Source organism: Neoarius graeffei, chromosome 26 (assembly GCF_027579695.1).
Source record: "Neoarius graeffei isolate fNeoGra1 chromosome 26, fNeoGra1.pri, whole genome shotgun sequence".
Lineage (NCBI taxonomy): Eukaryota > Metazoa > Chordata > Actinopteri > Siluriformes > Ariidae > Neoarius > Neoarius graeffei.
Window position 1 is genome coordinate 8046757 of NC_083594.1, and position 21159 is coordinate 8067915.

Sequence of the window (21159 nt, forward strand, 5' to 3'; positions counted from 1 at the left end):
AGGCGCGAGATGCAGAAAACACCTTCACTATCCAGCGATGTAGGGCATTTACAGGGCGAGCAGAGGGAGAGGTATTTGCAAAAATTGAGGTTAGCAGGCTTAGAGAACGACGTTTACCTGCTTCCACCAGGATTGTTCACTGACGTACGGAAGTACACGAAGCCCTCGTCTTTACCTGACTTCGGCCCACATGATCCGTATACCTATGTCGTTAAAAACCCATCGCCATACACAGGTATTGATCTGAAAGCGTATAAGAGTTTGGATGCCTACAAATATTTTGTGTCAGGCTGGGTAACATGCCTACATCAGCGGGTCGTCCCTGGAGCCGGTGGTCGCCATCTTATTACAGCTAAGGGTTGTTCACATTTTCATTTACTTTCGGTCCTCAGGATAAACAAAATGTTATTAAATGTCATTGAAATAACTTCTTAGTCTGTTGAGACATGGCCCGTTATAAATTTGCTGTTACCAGGCAATGACCAAGAACTGTATTATTAGGGTCGGTGTCTGTGTTGTAGCAGTGTACTAGCAGCTAGCTGTTAGCACTAGCTAATGTCAACAACATAGTAGCTAGTATGTTACTGTAGCAATGTTTACGTTCAGTCATTTGGATGACTGTTAAAACCTTTCAGTCTCAAGTTTTTCCTTTACTGTATTTACTAGTTTACTGTAATTATGATCCGGCAGCTATTTACACCAGATCCAGTGTAAATAGCTGCCGGAGCCAACGTCCGAGGTTCCGGAGCGCGCTCCGGCTTGCTCCCCCTCAAGTAGAGCTTAATTTGAGGGGGAGCAAGCCGGAGCGCGCTCCGGAACCTCGGACGTTGGCTCCGGCAGCTATTTACACTGGATCCGGTGTAAATAGCTGCCGGATCATACGTAATTACAGTAAACTAGTAAATACAGTAAAGGAAAAACTTGAGACTGAAAGGTTTTAACAGTCATCCAAATGACTGAACGTAAACATTGCTACAGTAACATACTAGCTACTATGTTGTTGACATTAGCTAGTCAACAATAGAGACTGTACTACAGAAGAACAAAGAGGTTACAATGGGTTATTTTAACCTATTTGGTTACACACTCGCTGCCACAGAATGTTAACAGCAATGTAATGCCTTTTCTGGCTAATTTTATTCGTCTTACCTCCAACAAAGTGGTCACTACACAAGCGTTGGTATGCCGAGGGCTGCCAATCTTTCCTGTTAATGGCCGCTATCCATCTTCTCCGTCGGGATCCGATAAAATGATAAACCTTGCCTTGTTTGTTGATGGTTACTACATCCAGGTGCACAACAATATAGTGGCATGATGGAAGTCTTGCTGAAAGTAAAACTTTCTTTGCTGCCGTTCCTCAATGTTGGCTGTGGTAAACTACTGGTAGTACATGTCCAAAATGGCGGCCGCGTTTGTCGTGACGTCACGTGAAAAGGGTCTATAACTGCGGGTACATTTCAAGTGTTGACTCTGTTAGTCGTCGTCAACTCTGTTATCGTTAAACTGGGCAATCCATTAACAGGATTTGACGATAACAGAGTTAACATTTTCCACCATTTTGTGTCTTAACTCCACATGCTAACCTCAAACTAGCTCCCACACGGCATATAAAAACAGAATTGTATGGATTTTAATCATATTATTGTTTTTAAAAAGTGAGTGAGAGATTCACTCCAATATCACGGTAACAGAGCTGATGAATAATTAATCTACTGCTGGTGTAAAATCCTCAAAGTTTTGTTCAGATTAATGAGAGAAGAAACATAACATACCTCACTGCCTTTCTGAAGTTTCCCACCAGAGGAAGTGACATTGCTCAGTGCAGGTGTTGTGCGTATTATTAAAAATCTTTGTGGATTTTATGCAGTTTTATAACAGAGTTAACAGAGTTGACGAGAACACTGGGACAGATAAAAAATATATTTGTTATGACTGAAATTTCACATAATACAGAAAATTGACTTTCTGTGCAACTGATTTTATAACAGTTAATAGAATAAGCCACAAAAACAGATAGTTAGACTGAATCACGTCATGTTTATTCGAGTTGAATGTCTGAATCAGGAGTCAAAGACAGTCAGTAATGTGGGGGGAGGGGTGGGAGTCATTTAGTTCATGTTTTATGGATAAATTGGGTCTAAAATGTACATCAAGCAGCACGGTGGTGTAGTGGTTAGCACTGTCGCCTCACAGCAAGAAGGTCCTGGGTTCGAGCCCAGTGGCCGACGAGGGCCTTTCTGTGCGGAGTTTGCATGTTCTCCCCGTGTCTGCGTGGGTTTCCTCCGGGTGCTCCGGTTTCCCCCACAGTCCAAAGACATGCAGGTTAGGTTAACTGGTGGCTCTAAATTGAGCGTAGGTGTGAATGTGAGTGTGAATGGTTGTCTGTGTCTATGTGTCAGCCTTGTGATGACCTGGCGACTTGTCCAGGGTGTACCCCGCCTTTCACCCGTAGTTGGCTGGGATAGGCTCCAGCTTGCCTGCGACCCTGTAGGACAGGATAAGCGGCTGCAGATAATGGATGGATGGATGGATGTATATCAAGCATTGCTATTGGTGGAAGTTTGTCATAATTTGCATTATTGTATAAAATTGATTCAATAAAGATTTCTTTTGTGGAAAATAACAAAAGGTTTATCATCTCGGAGATGCGAAATGTACCCCGAATTCTAGAATGATGTATACGCATATACCGTAACTACAAAGAAAATCCGTACTCCTGACACTTTCATAAATCTGGCAGGAATTTTTAGTTTTGTTTAGTTTAGAAATAGTCTTGGACCAAAAATATTGATACACATCTTTGCTAAAAGGTTGATCACTGAGGTCCAGTGTCTGAGTTTCATAGTGTGAGTTTGCCATTCTTGAGGAATCTATAATGTTTATGTACAGTATACGGACAAAATATGAAACTTTTTGTGTTCAATCTGAAACCTGAAATGCATCAAGGATCCATTCTAGGTTTGTTTTCACGCCAATAAATTATTTCTAATCACAGAGTGATTTTGTTTGTACCTTTAGTTGTACATGCAGATTTTTTTTATTATTATTTAAATAATATTGGCTGGCTTTGAGTGGTATATCAGATATATTCCATTCAGCGAGCACGATACTGAACGAGTCAAAGACGAGTAGACGAATGGAATATATCTGATAGACCATGAAAAAAAGCCAGCCAATATTATTATTATTATTATTATAATACATACTCTTCATAGCAGCATTCTTGAAGGCCGATGCTCGCATGACTTGGTGCTGTTAGCATGGCAGTCCAGTTACCTTCTAGCCGGTGTAGTGTTAGTGTAGGCAGGGGCGCCGCCAGAAATTTTGGGCCCCATGAAAGGCCCATGGACCTTGAGTTTGTGACTTTGTTATTAAATGTTATAAAATGGAAAAAATGTCACTGTACAAACTGTAAAAGTGTTCTCTTGATAGGCTAATCCAACCACGTAACGTAGCTATCACTCACATGTGTGTTCAAAATACTAGCGAATGGTAAATGAACAGTATGAACGTGGCACATTCATACTGTTCATTTACCATTCGCTAGTATTTTGAACACACGTGAGCGATAGCTTCCTTTCTTTGGGAAAAACTGAGTGACCAGTTGCCTGCCTCTCCGGTCCCTCTCAGCTTTCAGCTGCCTTTCTTTACGTTTTTGACAGCCACTCTTCATATTTAGCGATCATAGACTGTACGCACTCCACTGCTGGCTGGCTGGCTGCTGCACCGCGACACAGCAATCGCGCTTCTACCAGAACTGGACCGTACCATTTCGCAAAAGGGGAGGGTTAAATGACAATATGTTGAAGAACTCAAGAAATAGACAACCTTGTTCAATTAGTTCATTTTACCAGATGGAATATTGCATTGTTGTTATTTCAAAAGTCTTATTAAAATCATTAAAAGCATATCATCAGCCCCTTAAAGGGCCCCATGGCAGTGCTGGGCCCCTAGAATTGTTCTAACCTTTCCCTCCCTGGCAGCGCCCATGAGGGTAGGCCAATGCTAGCACAATCAAGGTGAATATCCATCCATCCATCCATCCATCCATCCATTATCTGTAGCCGCTTATCCTGTCCTACAGCCTATCCCAGCTGACTACGGGCGAGAGGCGGGGTACACCCTGGACAAGTCGCCAGGTCATCACAGGGCTGACACAGAGACAAACAACCATTCACACTCACATTCACACCTACGGTCAATTTAGAGCCACCAATTAGCCTAACCTGCATGTCTTTGGACTGTGGGGGAAACCGGAGCACCCGGAGGAAACCCACACAGACATGGGGAGAACATGCAAACTCCACACAGAAAGGCCTTCACCGGCCACTGGGCTTGAACCCGGACCTTCTTTCTGTGAGGCGACAGTGCTAAACACTACACCACCGTACTGCCCCTAAGGCATAAGGCAAAAATTATCTCATCTCATCTCATCTCATTATCTCTAGCCGCTTTATCCTGTTCTACAGGGTCGCAGGCAAGCTGGAGCCTATCCCAGCTGACTACGGGCGAAAGGCGGGGTACACCCTGGACAAGTCGCCAGGTCATCACAGGGCTGACACATAGACACAGACAACCATTCACACTCACATTCACACCTATGGTCAATTCAGAGTCACCAGTTAACCTAACCTGCATGTCTTTGGACTGTGGGGGAAACCGGAGCACCCGGAGGAAACCCACGCAGACACGGGGAGAACATGCAAACTCCACACAGAAAGGCCCTCGTTGGCCACGGGGCTTGAACCCAGGATCTTCTTTCTGTGAGGCGACAGTGCTAACCACTACACCACTATGCTGCCCCTAAGGCAAATATTATTATTATTTTTATTTTTTATCCCTGTGTAATTTACTTAGTTACTTTTAAAATCAACATCGACAGCTACACACAACAGAGCGAACTGGCAGCCAAAATTCTCTCAAAATCTTCTGCTTTTAACGAAGCAAACCTCGCACCCATGTTTGTGAACAAACTGTCACAGTCATTCGCTAGCGTGGAAATTTTACATCTCTGGCATGTCTCTTTTCCAGTTTTTTTTATGTCCGTTGGTATGTTTTTCTCTTATAAATATGCATGAAGAATATATAATGAAGTTTTGTAGTCTTTTGGGTGTTCGCCGCATCTTTAGTTTCAGTTTTCAGTTTATTTATTTAGTGCCTAAACCTAGCACAGGATTAGCCTCGTCTTCTCTCTTTCCTGGCCAACAAAGAAATGATTGTGTGCATGCTCAGCAGAAAAGTTTTGTCATTGGATCTTCACATGAGCTCCGATGTGCGACGTCATATTGTCTTGACAACATCCAATATTATAACAATATTGCATGCTCATTCTCCATTGGGTAGAGTGGCATAATACGTGGAGGATAAGCGATATGATGACAATATTGCATGCCATCAATAAACCCACTAGAAGGGAATAGAATACGTTTTTATTCCATGGAAAAAGTGTCCTGTATTTATAATAATTTATAATATTTGTTACGTTATTTAGATAATAATTAAGGCAAAACCTTCAAAAAGTCATTTAGCATTACTGTAAAAGACCACCGGTTCCCCGAACTGCACTGAGGTTTCTCATCTCATCTCATTATCTCTAGCCGCTTTATCCTTCTACAGGGTCGCAGGCAAGCTGGAGCCTATCCCAGCTGACTACGGGTGAAAGGCGGGGTACACCCTGGACAAGTCACCAGGTCATCACAGGGCTGACACATAGACACAGACAACCATTCACACTCACATTCACACCTACGCTCAATTTAGAGTCACCAGTTAACCTAACCTGCATGTCTTTGGACTGTGGGGGAAACCGGAGCACCCGGAGGAAACCCACGCGGACACGGGGAGAACATGCAAACTCCGCACAGAAAGGCCCTCGCCGGCCACGGGGCTCGAACCCAGGACCTTCTTGCTGTGAGGCGACAGTGCTAACCACTACACCACCGTGCCGCCCCGCACTGAGGTTTGAAAAATACAAAAATATTGTTGAAGATTGCTTTCTCGATTGTGTTATTCTTACAAAATCTTCTGAAGGTAGCATGAGTTCTTACAGTTAAGTGTAAAACTCTTGACCAACCACAGAGTCTAAACGGAAATGAAGTGAAAATGTGCCTCTGTTCCAGAATGTTACAAATAACGTTCAAATCTGTTCAGAGGATATGAATAAGATCGGAAAAAGTTAAAAAGGCAAATTTTGGGCATTAGAGAAAATTTCTATTTGATTATACCGTTCCCATCCTGTGTGGATTCTTGGCTTGGATGCTTCTGATAACATGGTGCCAATCAACAAAGACAGAATATATATTTTATCTTGGTCAACTATTTGACTGTTGTTGTTAAGTGTAATAAAAAGGGAGAATCTCTGAACCACATGTCGTAATCTTGTGTCCTAAGGGTGTACAAACTTTTGCACTTGACCATAAAATGCATATGTTAATCAATGCATTGTTTTTTGTGAGATATATTGATAGAACTGGTGTGTGTGTGTGTGTGTGTGTGTGTGTGTGTGTGTGTCAGGGCTCAGAAGAAGAGGAGCAGCACATGAATAAGACCTCATCATTATTAGAGAGCCAACATCACCACCTACTGCACTGCCTGGAGAAAACCACCGTGAGTGTGAACGTCTCCTGTCAGAAGCGGAGCGTAATATTTTGGAACGTTTCAGTTATTCAGTTTTCACTCGTTGAGTCGTTGAGTCATTCGGGTCATTTGTAAAATGTCGAGCAGCAGTGAGTGACTCAAGGTGACTGGATTTGAGGGATAATCTTAAGGACATTAATGCGAGGAGCTTCACCAGTTTAGATGAGTGATAGGAAATTCTGTGATGTTTAAAATTTGTGTGTGTCTCTCTCTCTGTCTCACTCTTTCTCATTCTCTCTGTCTCTGAGTTTGTCTCTCAATCTCTCTCTTTGTTCTGTCTCTATTTCTTTGTCTTTCTCTCTTCCTCTCTCTTTGTCTCTCTCATCCTTGTTCTCTCTGTCTCACTGTCACTGTCTTACTTTCTGTTTCTCTCTTTTTCTGTCTCACTCTTTCTCTGTCTCTGAGTCTCTCTCTTTGTGCCTCTCACTCTGTTTATCTCTCTGTGTCTGTCTCTTTGTTCTCTCTATATATTTCTTTGTCTCTCTGTATCGCTCTCTCTTTCCATCTCTCTCTCTCATCCTTGTTCTCATTCTTTCTGTCTCTCTCTCGCTCACTCTTTCTAATTCTCTGTCTCTGAGTGTCTCTCAATCTCTCTGTCTCTTTGTGTCTCTGTCACTGTCTGTCTATTTGTTCTCTCTATATGTATTTCTTTGTCTCTCTGTATCTCTTTTTCTGTCTTTCTCTCTGCCTCTTTCTAATTCTCTCGGTCTCTGAGTGTCTCTCAGTCTCGCTCTTTGTGTCTGTCTGTCTCTTTGTTCACTCTATACATATTTCTTTGTCTCTGTATTTCTCTCTCATTCTCTGTCTCACTCATCCTTGTTCTCATTCTCTCTGTCTCACTGTCACTGTCTTACTTTCTGTCTGTCTACCCTCTCTCTCTCTCACACTCTCTCTCTTTCTTTCTGCTTCTCTTTTTGTCTCTCTCTTCCTCATTCTCTCTGTCTCACTGTCACTGTCTTACTCTCTCTCTCTCTTTCTATCTCACTCTCAGGCTCATGAGTTTGTGGACGAGCAGTTATACGAGCAGAATTGTGTTGAAGGAGCGCCGCCGCCGCTGCAGAACTTCCCTTCTCGCAGCCCCTCCATCTCGAGCAACGAGGGCTTCACAGGAACCTGCTGCACGCGCCGCTCACGCAAAAGACTCGCGCTGCCCAATGCCAGCCTGTCCACCACACACACGCACACACACACGCAGGACCTGCAAGAGCTCAGCGCCATCCACATCCAGTGTGGAGATCAGCTGAGCCTCGGTCCGAGGTGAGCACGTGGCCAAGCCTCCATGGACATCACTCTGTGAACTAAACCCCTGTGAGATGATTAGCTGTTGATCCAAAACGCCATCTTGTTCATAAATAAATAAATGCATTTTAATATTCAGGTCAGGCCACATGACTTCATCCTGCTGTTGATTATTTTCCTATAACAGCACAACGCGAAGTGTTTTATTACTTTCTTAACCCCTTAATCTTCCAGGACCCTCCCATTCATTCCACATATCATGAATAATTCATTATAGTTACTAAATAATCTGCTTTAAACTGAATAACTGTATGAATAGATGTGATTTTGGTCTTCATGTCAAAACTGGCAGTCTTTATCTGTTCAAATGTCCTCCAGCTGTCGCTCCAGTCTCAACCTAAAACCCAACGAGCGAGCGCAGATAAACTGCAGAGGGCAGCAGATCACCACCGCCATCATCAGCCTGCCGTCACCGAGCTCTTTCAGCCCAGACTCCATCACCACCTCGTCCATCACCACCACCTCCACCTCCACCTCCAGCATCGTGAAGGTCTCGGCCTTGTGAACGAACAGGAGGAACTGCGGGGGAGCAGAGCCGCGAGCCTCGAGTCTAGTGGACACGTCTAGTGGACACACTGTGGAATTAATTTTATTAAAGAATGTAAAGACAATTAGAAGACACTGCGTGCTGGCGGAACATGGTGGCCAGGTTTTTCCGGATTGGATTCCAGATGTTGGCGTGCTTCTGACCTTAGGACTGAGGTGCTCAAGAAGGAGGTTAAAAGATGGCTTGAAGATGCGAAGGCAGTTAGTGTAAAACATGTCTCTTGTCAGTTTGATTGTGCGTCATCCACCATGGTAGGAGCAAAGTGCATTCAGAAATCAAAGTGGTTTCCATGTCGTGTGATATTCACAGGTTCGAGAGGAATCTGTTTAGTCAGAACGTTGTGTTGGTTGTGTAAAATGGGCAAGATCACATTGTTTTGTTTAATTTTTTTTTTCCAAATGAAAAGAGAAGCCAAACATTTTCAACTCTCTTCAATTAGAGAATATGGTTTAGACTGTTCAATGGTCTGTCTTTACGTCTTTCTTTCTTTCTTTTATTACATTTTCTTCTCACTAAATGAAATGTATTTCTCTCTCTAACCTTTATCTTTTTATTCTTCTCCTCATTCCTCTTCAACATCATCAATTAGTCATCACTCAATAGACTTTGTTCTAAAGTAAGTCCATCAGTGGTTACAAATCTTGCAGTATTCCATATTCATGCCAGTATTAAAGTCAAGTAAACGGCCCGCTAGAAGCCCACAGATCATCAATGCCCTGTCTAATGTGAACGTCTTTGTCTGTGCGTCGTGACTCTTTAGTTGACTAGTGATTTGACGTCTTAAGATTATGGGAGAACCGAAAAAAGCCTCAATTCTCAACCTGATATTTGACTCGAAGGCTATTCAAGCCCTTAAACAGGCACAACAGTAACATCTGTAATAAAGTTGACTTAACAGTGCTTTCTTAGTTCATTTACTTTTTTTAAAAAAAAGAAAACTATACCTTTTGTTTATTTTGGATTCTGTAACACTTTACCTGGACCCTCTGTCATAATAAGACTGACATAACCCTTCCATAAACATATCACAGACATAACCATCAGAGATAAGAGTTAATTTTCAATTATGTAACAAAACTTCACAGTCCGTGTTAATTTTGGTTGATCTTTAGTTAAAATCGCTTTACCTGAACCATGTATCATAAGACTGACATAATCCTGTTATAAGAGATAGTAAGCATCATAAGGGTTTCTTTTCAGTGACGCAACAATACTAGTATAGCAGCCAATGTTATACATTCATTTTGCTTGATCTCGAGTTAAAATTGCTTTACTTGAACCATGTGCCATAAGACTGACATAACCTTGCCATAAACATATCATGAGTGATAATAACTGTCATAACAGCTTATATCCACTGCAGTGGCGGCTGGTAGTCTTTCAAACAGGGGAGGCTGGTCGGTTACGATATTTCCAGATTTTAAAAGAAAAAACACATCAGTTTTGCCCATACTCTTGCCTCTGATCTGGCTGATTGTTGGCAGCGTCACAAACTGTGAAATAACAGGTTCTTTTGGCCCATTAGCCTACTGTCCAATATGCATGATGGTGGTGTTGGGGGGGGAGGGGTATATTTTAACATTTTATATTTTAAAATTGTGGCATGTTGTTTAAAAATTGACCTCGCCTGTGTTTTTGTTTAAAAATGTTTTCCAAATTGTAGCTGTGTTTAATTCATATCCAGAAAAACATATATTCCAATATAATATACTCAGCATAAACATTTTAAATAGATTCTATATTTTTGGTCCATCCATGAAATATTACTAAAGTAGCCTATTTACTGTTGTTGATGTGGGTCACTTGCTGTTAGCCAATTCACTTTCTCGTACCAGGAGAGCTGAAAGGAACGAGTATTATTCCCTACCTTTTTCACCAAGTCAGTTTGAGGCGTTGGTCTACCCTGCTCTTTAATTTTAATTTTTTCCTCGAAAGGAAGACTGGCAAATGGCTTCGCCAAAATTAAATCAGCAATGCTTGGCATCCATGCGCAGCTTTCTTGCTAGCTGACTAGCCCCCTCAAGTTCAAGTTCAGTCACTCAAATAAACGAAATTTCTGGAACTAAGATAGCAAACTTGACAACACTATATTTACACTTTATTTACAATGAAAATATATACAAACTAAAAAAGCTGGTAGAAACCGTATGTAATGAATGAAATCGAAATGTAAGCCGATCTCTTACAATACACCACAGCACTTGCGAATCCGCATGGGACTGAACTGATGTTGCCAGATACTGCTGACGTTATCCAGCCCAAAATATGTTCAAAACCCGCCAAAATGCACTTAAAACCGCCCAATCTGGCAACACTGTACCGCTGCCTGTCTATAGTTGAAACGAGCTGTCAATCAAAGAAAATATCCGGCCGCTTTCACCAATCACCAGTCTCCTCGCGGAAACTGCCATGTCCCTCCCATGTGAGGCTCGGAGTCCGTGGGCGGGCATTTTCGCAGTATTTGTCCAATAACCGTCTTGCATTTTGAGATTGAAAAGCGCATAGCTCCCAAATGCCGTTGAAGTCCACTGAGGCTGGGAGTCCATGAGACTCCGTGGGCGGGCATTTTCGCAGTATTTGTCCAATAATCATCTTGCATTTTGAGATTGACAAGCACAGAGCTCTCAATCCACTGAGGCTGGGCTGCATCGCGCTGTCACGAGGGGGAAAAACTACGCACACATTAGGTGAACTGGGGAAAGTTATAACGGAATGATTTCGCACTGTAGTGGGTTGAGCACATATATTTCTATGATTCTGGATCTGAAATAGCAATGTTATAAGGTCGGCTATAACATAAGCCTAGCGCAATTCATCCTACATGATGTTCATCATTTTTAGAGGAGGCTGAGCCTCCCTCATTGTCTTAGAGCAATCGCCCGTGATCCACTGATATAGCAATATATGACAGTCCATCTTACACAGACATACACATCTTACATACACATAATTTTGGCTGCTCTATGGTTAAAGTTGCTTTACCTCAACCATGTGTCATAAGACTGACATAGTCCTGTCATAAAGACATAATGAGTGATAATAACTCATGACCATTAATTTTCACATTTTCAATTATATAACAATCTATGACAGCCAATGTTATGCATTAATGTTGGTTCTTCTCTCTGGTTAAAATCACTTTATCTGACCCATATATCATAATTCTGACATAGTCCAGTCATAAGCATATCATGGGTGATAATAACTGTCATAACCATTTATTTTCAATGACATAACAATATATGACAGCCAATGTTATGCGTTAATGTTGGTCCTTCTCACTGGTTAAAATTGTTTTACCTGAACCATGTGTCATAAGACTGACATAACCAAGTCATAAACATATGATAATAACTGTCATAACAGCTTATATCCAATGAAAAAAACAATATATGACAGTCCATCTTACACATACATACACAGCTTCCATACACATAATTTTGGCTGCTCTATGGTTAAAGTTGCTTTACCTCAACCATGTGTCATAAGACTGACATAGTCCAGTCATAAGCACATCATGAGTGATAATAACTGTCATGACCATTTATTTTCAAATTTTCAATGACATAACAATCTATGACAGCCAATGTTGCACATTAAGGTTGGTTCTTCTCTCTGGTTAAAATTACTTTACCTGAACCATGTGTCATAAGACTGACATAACCTTGCCATAACCATATCATGAGTGATAATAACTGTCATAACAGCTTATATCCAATGAAAAAAAACAATATATGACAGTCCATCTTACACATACATACACAGCTTCCATACACATAATTTTGGCTGCTGTTTGGTTAAAGTTGCTTTACCTGAACCATGTGTCATAAGACTGACATAGTCCTGTCATAAACACATAATGAGCGATAATAACTGTCATAGCCATTTATTTTCAAATTTTCAATGATATAACAATCTATGACAGCTAATGTTATGCATTAATGTTGGCAGTTCTGTCTGGTTAAAATCACTTTACCTGCACCATATATCGTAAGACTGACATAGTCCAGTCATAACCACATCATGAGTGATAACTGTCATAACCATTTATTTTCAATTACATAACAATATATGACAGCCAATGTTATGCATTGGTTCTTGTCTCTGGTTAAAATTGCTTTACCTGAACCATGTGTCATAAGACTGACATAACCTTGTCATAAACATATCATGAGCCATAATAACTCTCATAACAGCTTATATCCAGTGATATAACAATATATGACAGTCCATCTTACACATACTTACATACACATCTTACACATAATTTTGGCTGCTCCATGGTTAAAGTTGCTTTACCTGAACCATGTGTCATAAGGGTGACATAGTCCTGTCATAAACATAAAAGATAACTGTCATTACAGTTTATTTTAAGTGATAGAATATGACACATTAATTTTAGGTTCCCTTGATTTAAAACTGCTTTACCTGAACCATGTCATAAGACTGACATAATCTTGTCATAAACATATTGTAGGCGATAATAACTGTCATAAGTTATTATGACACAAGACATAGCCCAGGTTACATTTTATTTTTGGTTAATTCCCCTCTAGTTAGATGTGTTATAAGTGTTATAATCATGTTATGGCTATAATATGACTATATTATTTTCTCATGTTTTACGATTTGGATTCATGTAACAGAAAAAAAAACCGACACATTGTGTTTATTTTGGACACCACTTCACCTGAACCCTTTGTCATAAGACTGACATAAACATATCATAGGAGATAATAACTGCTGTAACAGATTATTATGATTTAACATGGGAAGTCCATGTTAATTTTGGTTAATTGCTGTGTAATTAGGACAGATTTTCTGACAGCTCGTTTAAAACAATTGGGGGGGAAAGAAGTGTTATAATCATGTTATGTCATTTGTCATCATTTGGATTCAAATCACAAACAAAACCCGAAGTGTTTATTTTGGATTCTTGAACTCGGCATCATGAGACTGATATAATCCTGTCTTGAACATTATGTCAGCTATTGTGTATCGACACGAGTTATTGCCACGAGATACTTGACATGTTCAGGCATAAGGAGGTCATGTGTATGTGAAGGATGCCTACACGGAGCCTTCGTAGCACATTCATAAGCGTTATATAAATCATTTAAAAAGAAAGCAATGCATTATATGGAATAAGAGCATTACATACTGTAGTACCTGGTAACAAATCCCAGGAGATTCAAAGAACAGCATGAATATAAGTTGATGTGTGAATTTTGCTCAAATTATTATGATTAATGTAGAAAAATGCAGAATTATTTATTACATCCTCACCATTTCCTGCACCACAGGCGGCCATGACACTTTCTAGCCAGACTGATTAAATGATCATGGAACCAGGTCATGTGACACACCTGTTCGAACTAAAATAATTCAGTCAAACTCAACTGAAAAGAAAAGCTATTTTGTGGTGCATGCCCCCTGTTTAAGGGCTAGACAACGCCTTCACGTGGACAAATAAACATTTTAAAACGTACACAGCATTACCATGCATTAAACGCTTTAAATCAGCGATCTAATATTGTTTAATGTTCAAAAACGTGTCTTGATATTTTGTTGCATGCAACAGCATGCTTTGGTGTCATTGCCAGTTTCAGAAATAATTTCACTTTCCTTTTTTTGTGTGTGAGTCTGGTATATGTATTATTATTATTATCGTTATTATTTTTATTATTTACATAATTGAAGAGCTAAATCAAGTGCTATTTTCAAAGTGAAAATTTTGCTTCTTCCCCCCCCCCCAAAGTAATTAATCTCCAGGCATACCAGGAACACAAACTTTACTCAAAACTGTATTTTGTGGAAATGGAAATGTTCTCCCATTAGACTCCACTTCTCTCGTTTTTCAGGGTTTTTTTTTTCCTCCGGAGCCTGATTTTCGATGTCTATTGTGCACTATTCTGTAAGACGTTGTTTAATTTATGACTTTGTTCTTGTGAAAGAAGCATCTGATAAAAAAAAAAACAAACCCTCAAACTGCTAATGAAGTCTCCTGTTCTTTTCAAATTAAAAAGAAAAAGAAAGAAAGCACAACTTTATTCATCACACACTTGTGAAATTTCCTCTCTGCATTTAACCCATCTGAAGCAGTGAACACACACATGAGCAATGAGCGCACACACATACCCAGAGCAGTGGGCAGCCATGCTAACAGCGCCTGAGGAGCGGTTGGGAGTTAGGTGCCTCGCTCAAGGGCACCTCAGCCCAAGGTCGTCCCATATTAACCTAACTGCATGTTAGTGAGCATGATTAGAATTATTATTACCGTCCTGTTAAATATGCAGCGGTACGGTGGAGTGCAAAAGTTTGCACCATTTTTTAAAGATGACAGCATTATAGCCAGTGGCGGCTCCAGAGATTTTTCCTTAGGGTGGCAAAGGAGGGGCATAGGTTGTCGATGCAGCAGTTTATGCAAATCGTAGAAATCATTTTTACTTACGCTCAAGAAAGACTCACAATCAAGTCATCTTGTCAAATATGTATTGAGCTATTGTACCATCAAGGAAAACGGATTCAACCATCTAAACCATCTTTTCTGAAAGTATATTCCCAAGCAATGAATGGAACTATTCTGCCCTAGCGATGTATCAAAAAACAGACAGATAGCGAACGGTTTAGATTGTGGATCTTTACTGAAGACTTCAAACTTATACAGATGTGTTCATCCTCGATTTCTGTAAAACTAAAAGAAACAAATTAAGTATATCACTAAACTGAATAGCACACAGGCGAAAACGCGAGCTAGGCTGACCTGCTAGTAATGCTAACACACAACACACAAGTTGTTTACTTTCTAAAGCCTATCACTTTACAAAACTATTAGCTTTCATTTCATTGCCTAGCGTACACAGAAAGTAAAACATAACTTACAGGTATAGCTACTACCGGAACCTAGCGAGACAGCACTCCATACATCCAACCAATGACTGTATAGCCTACTGCATCCAACAAAAAACTAACGTCTCTGATTATATACACTACCGTTCAAAAGTTTGGGGTCACCCAGACAATTTTGTGTTTTCCATGAAAAGTCACACTTTTATTTACCACCATAAGTTGTAAAATGAATAGAAAATATAGTCAAGACATTTTTCTGGCTATTTTGAGCATTTAATCGACCCCACAAATGTGATGCTCCAGAAACTCAATCTGCTCAAAGGAAGGTCAGTTTTATAGCTTCTCTAAAGAGCTAAACTGTTTTCAGCTGTGCTAACATGATTGTACAAGGGTTTTCTAATCATCCATTAGCCTTCTGAGGCAATGAGCAAACACATTGTACCATTAGAACACTGGAGTGAGAGTTGCTGGAAATGGGCCTCTATACACCTATGGAGATATTGCACCAAAAACCACACATTTGCAGCTAGAATAGTCATTTACCACATTAGCAATGTATAGAGTGGATTTCTGATTAGTTTAAAGTGATCTTCATTGAAAAGAACAGTGCTTTTCTTTCAAAAATAAGGACATTTCAAAGTGACCCCAAACTTTTGAACGGTAGTGTACATTAGAGATCAATATGAAAAGTTATTAGTAGATTAAAACCATGTCATATAGCTATTGTATGTAAATTAAGTGCAGTTTCCAGATATAGCTGCATATAAAAGTTCTAAAAGGGTAATCTGTCTTTGTCAAATGTCAACACATTAAACTACCATACCACCACTGGCTAGCTAATCTCACTAAGTAGCACAGGGGCGCTAGTGTTAAGGTTCCCTGGCACAAAAGCAAAACGGACCCCACCAGCACATTTTAACTGAATGATAAATACATACATTGCCTCATTAACAGTATAGGTAGGGCATAATGCCAGTCTTGACAAAATGTTAGTTACACATTGATTAGCGAGCTACTGCTAGTGTAACCTCTGCAAACTAAGGCCCTGTTTACATTATTTCGAATCAGCAGATCATCAGATTAACGTTTTTAAAACGATTCGCGTACACACACAAATAGCAGGAAGTGAAGTCCGCGCCGTTTTTCAGCAGTCGCGTCACATGACCAACGTGGCATGACCAACGCCAGCGAATCAGGAAGGTGGATGTCACACCAGCGAATCAGGAAGGTGGATGTCACAGTGACATTGTCCAATGACGACGTCAGCTAGAGCTCAGCACTGCGTATCCTCGTTCCTCAATGTTTACACAGCACCGGATCAGATACGTACTGGGTTGAATACGTGGGCCCTGGCGGATTCAAATTGTTCCGCCTGTGGAGTCGTTTCCCGGCGTTTTAATGTGCACGGACAGTGCATCCGCAACGAAAACGATACAGATACGGTCTAATGTAAACACCACCTAAGGTCAGCACAGATCATGGGACAGATAGCTAACTAAAGTGTCTATGCTAGCGGAGCAAGACTAGCGTGCAAGTCTAGTTGCTGCCCGACCAATATAAAAAATATTGATAATAAAGATAGCTGGGCTAAAAGAATAATTGAGTACCCAAATGTTGCCTCATCAGAAGTCGAGCATTCAGAAGAATCATAACAGAAGAACATCTCTCTCTGGGTGAAACCGTTTCAAAATTCCAGGGGTGGGGTGGGGTGTGAAATAACGTAAATAACGGTAGGTAGAGATGAGACGAGGGCTTAGTATCTCTGCACTGTAAAACCCGATAAGGTCACTGAGCTCAAAAATTTTATTGAAACCGATTACGTAAAAATTTTTGAGGTAAGTAACTTAAATTTTTTAAGGTAAGATTTCTTAAAAATTACAATTAAGTGTAACTATAGTGTAATTTTTAAGAAATCTTACCTTAAAAAATGTAAGTTACTTACCTCAAAAATTTTTACGTAATCGGTTTCAATAAAATTTTTGAGCTCAGTGACCTTATCGGGTTTTACAGTGTGTAGATAGATAATTGAATTTCAAAAATGTGTTTTAATAAATAATTCTTTTTAAAATAGGGGGGCAACTGGGGTGGCAAGACATATTTTTACAGTGGCAACTGCCACCTTTTGCCACCCCTTAAAACCGTGCCTGATTATAGCTCATCAAATAAAAAAAAAAGGACAAACAGGCCTGTTAAAAAGTTTGTATCTGTTTTATAAAATTCGTATGTGTTTTGACACTGTCATGGCTATAGGTAAAGGTTCGAGGGAATATCATCTTCCTACAAAAACTGACTCCCTTGGTAATCTACACATTTCATACCAGATGAGATGTGATTAATCTTTTAATCTTTTTATACACTCACTGGCCACTTTATTACAAACACCCATCCATCCACCTGCGGTTTGATGCCGTTCTCTAATCAGCCGATCCCTTGACAGCAGCACACTGCATCAAATCATACAGATACAAATCAAGAGCTTCAGCTAATTAATTTTCACATCATTCAAACATCAGAACGGGAAAAATTGTGATCTCAAAGTGTGACTTTCTTTCACTGTGGCATGGGTGTTGGTTTGAGCCAGATGGACTGGTTTGAGTATTTCAGAAACTGCTCCTGATCTCCTGGGGTTTTCACACACAGCAGTCTCTAGAGTTTGCACAGACAGAATGGTGCGAAAAACAAAAAACATCGAGTGAGTGAGCGACAGTTCTGTGGGTGGAAACAAACGCCTTGTTGATAAGACAGGCCAGAGGAAAATGGGCAGATTGGTTCGAGCTTTTTTGCCAGGAAGGATATAGTAACTCATATAGTCACTCTTTACACACGTGGTGAGCAGAAAAGCATCTCAGCATGCAACAGTAGAAGACCACATTGGGTTCCACTCCTGCAGGCAAGAACAGGGATCTTAGAATCAAGAACAAGTTCCTATTGAAGTGGCCGGTGAGTGTAGTTTTGCGGCTACAATTTAACCACCAGGTGGAGCCATGATAGCAAGATTGCTTTAAATAATAATAATAATAATAATAATAATAATAATAATAATAAATAGTTGACATCTATTGAAATTAGCGTTTATAAATGTTTATAAGGTTTATGGTTGGAGTCATGAAGGGGTTATGTACGGTGTCATGTAGCCTTATAAACAGTGACATTAATTCAAGTGTCATACCAACTTGACATTGAAATTGACAAAAGCAGAGTTTATGTCAGATGACATCTTGAAATGAGGCTTTATAAATGTTTATAAGGTTTATGGCAGGAGTCATAAAGGGGTTGTGTACATAGGTGTCATGTACCGGTAGCTTTATAAACAATGACAGTAAATCAAGTGTCATATCAACTTGACAGTGAAATTAACAAAAGCAGATTCTATAACAGTTGACATCTATTGAAATGAGGCTTTATAAGTGTTTATAAGGTAAGTTAGGTGTCATGAAGGGATTATGTAGGTGTCATGTAGCCTTATACACAGTGACACGAAGTCAAGTGTCGACCAACTTGATATTGAAATTGACAAAAACATAGTTTATGTTAGTTGACATCCACTGAAATGAGCATTTATAAATGGTTATAAGGTTTGTGGTAGGAGCCATGGACGGGTTGTGTACATATAGGTGTCATGTAGCCTTATGCACAGTGACATTAAGTAAAGTGTAATACCAACTGGACATTGAAATTGACAAAAGTAGAGTTTATGACAGTTGACATCTATTGAAATGAGGCTTGATAGATGTTTATAAGAAAAGTCAGATGTCATGAAGGGGTTATGTAGGTGTCATGTAGCCTTATCAACACTGACAGTAAGTCAAGTGTCATATCAACTTAATCAACAAAAAAACAGTCTATGACAGTTGACATCTATTGAAATGAGGCTTGATAAGTGTTTATAAGGTAAGTCAGGTGTCATGAAGGGATTATATAGGTGTAATGTAGCCTTATAAACACTGACAGTAAAGTGTCATACCAACTTGATATTGAAATTGACAAAAGTAGTTTATGTTCACTGACATCTATTGAAATGAGCATTTATAAATGTTTATAAGGTTTATGGCAGGAGTCATGAAGGGGTTATGTAGCCTTATAAACACTAGCAATAAGTAAAGTGTTAGAGCCTTGTGGTCAGGACTAATAAATGATTTCCGACGTTTAAAAATAAAAAAAATTCAAACTTGACACTGAAATTTTCAAAACCAGATTACTTTTGTCGAAATGAGCCTTTATTAATGTTTATATTGGTTTCAGTCTTGCATCTTTAAAAAAAGGACAATTTCCTTCCTTCCTTCCTTCCTTCCTTTCCTCCACAAAGACAGCTTGAGGAAGTCGTCCTGTGCAGCTGTAGGACAGGATGGAGGTCATGTCACATATACACAAGACCTCTAAGTTCACATGCAGTCCATGAGGATTGTGCTACAGCAGCCAAGTCCTCATTTCTTGCTTCTTTGATTACGGGTGTAAAAACATTCCTTATATAACATGTAAGAGCCTGTATAAGCCAAGACGAGCTATGCAGCTGAAATAAGATCCTGCTATTCCAAAAAGCTGCCTCACTTCCTCCATCTACAAACGCTGAAAAAGCCTTTTAGATGATTTATTCATGCATCCCGTCTCTGCTCTTTTGCTTTTGGAGAATGTCAGGACACATGAACATGTGGCACAGCTGGAAAATCCGATTATTACAGCACTCACTTCGATGGAATCAGGTCAGTTAAAGGAACAGTAGGTTTATCAGCTCTGGTAGTTTAAACTGGTAACTCTGGTAACTTTAAACCCAAATCATCCCCAAATGTGTGTGCAAGGTAGCAGCATAATTCAAACCTAAACATCAAGCTACTGTACGAGCTGCAAAATCAGTACGAATATGACACCACAGTATACTGGATGGGGGTTTAATGGAATGGAAGAAAACACTGGAATAAGATATCTGATAGTCGAAAGGGATGTCTGGTATACTGTAGATGTGCTCGCAAATGTCTTTATGGCATCTTTAAAAATAATTTAAGGTACATAATTAGATTGTAACGACCATGATGTACCTTTAAAGCACATTCCCAGGTAAAAGATACACACTTAAGGTATACAGTGACACTGGAAAGGACAGTAAGTACCTTTATTTATTCAGAAAGATGAACTTCTGAAGGGAAAAAAAAGCAGCCTTTAAATTGTATTTATCATAGAGTGTGATGTGGTGAAATGGGGGGGGGCCTTTGGCCCCTTACTGCTCAGGCCTGGTTCTATCCTATCCCAGGACAGTGTGTGTTCAGGATCCATGTGTGTGTACTTGCACTTATGATGTATCGAGGACTGGAACATGTTTTATTCCAAAAGAGTTAGGGCATTTTTGGGAAGTGGGGACATTTTTGGCTGGTCCTCACTTCTTCAAAAGGTTGTTTGAGGGTTAAGACTTAGTTTTAGGGTTCAGGTGAGGATTAGATTTAGGTTAGGGTTAGGGTTGGAGTTAGGGTAAGGGGCGTGGTTAGGTGTTTAGTTGTGATGGTTAAGGTTAGGGTAAGGGGCTAGGGAATGCATTATGTCAGTGAGTCCCCACAAAGACAGAATTTTAGTTGATAGGCTGATTAGCAATTTTAAGTCGGACCATGGCTTAGTGGGGTGGATTCTCATCTCATTCTCATCTCATTATCTCTAGCCGCTTTATCCTTCTACAGGGTCGCAGGCAAGCTGGAGCCTATCCCAGCTGACTATGGGCGAAAGGCGGGGTACACCCTGAACAAGTCGCCAGGTCATCACAGGGCTGACACATAGACACAGACAACCATTCACACTCACATTCACACCTACGGTCAATTTAGAGTCACCAGTTAACCTAACCT

The 21159-nt window shown here is 40.1% G+C and overlaps 1 protein-coding gene across 1 annotated transcript in view; it reads left to right on the forward strand.

Annotated features, from left to right (window-relative positions):
- Nucleotides 1-8440, forward strand: part of LOC132874563 (potassium voltage-gated channel subfamily D member 3-like) — a 218930-nt gene extending 210490 nt beyond the window's left edge. The window contains exons 4-6 of the mRNA XM_060910854.1: nt 6514-6606; nt 7628-7893; nt 8254-8440. Coding sequence (XP_060766837.1) covers nt 6514-6606; nt 7628-7893; nt 8254-8440 — 546 coding nt within the window. The remainder of the gene's footprint in view (nt 1-6513; nt 6607-7627; nt 7894-8253) is intronic.
- The last annotated feature ends 12719 nt before the right edge of the window (nt 8441-21159 follow it).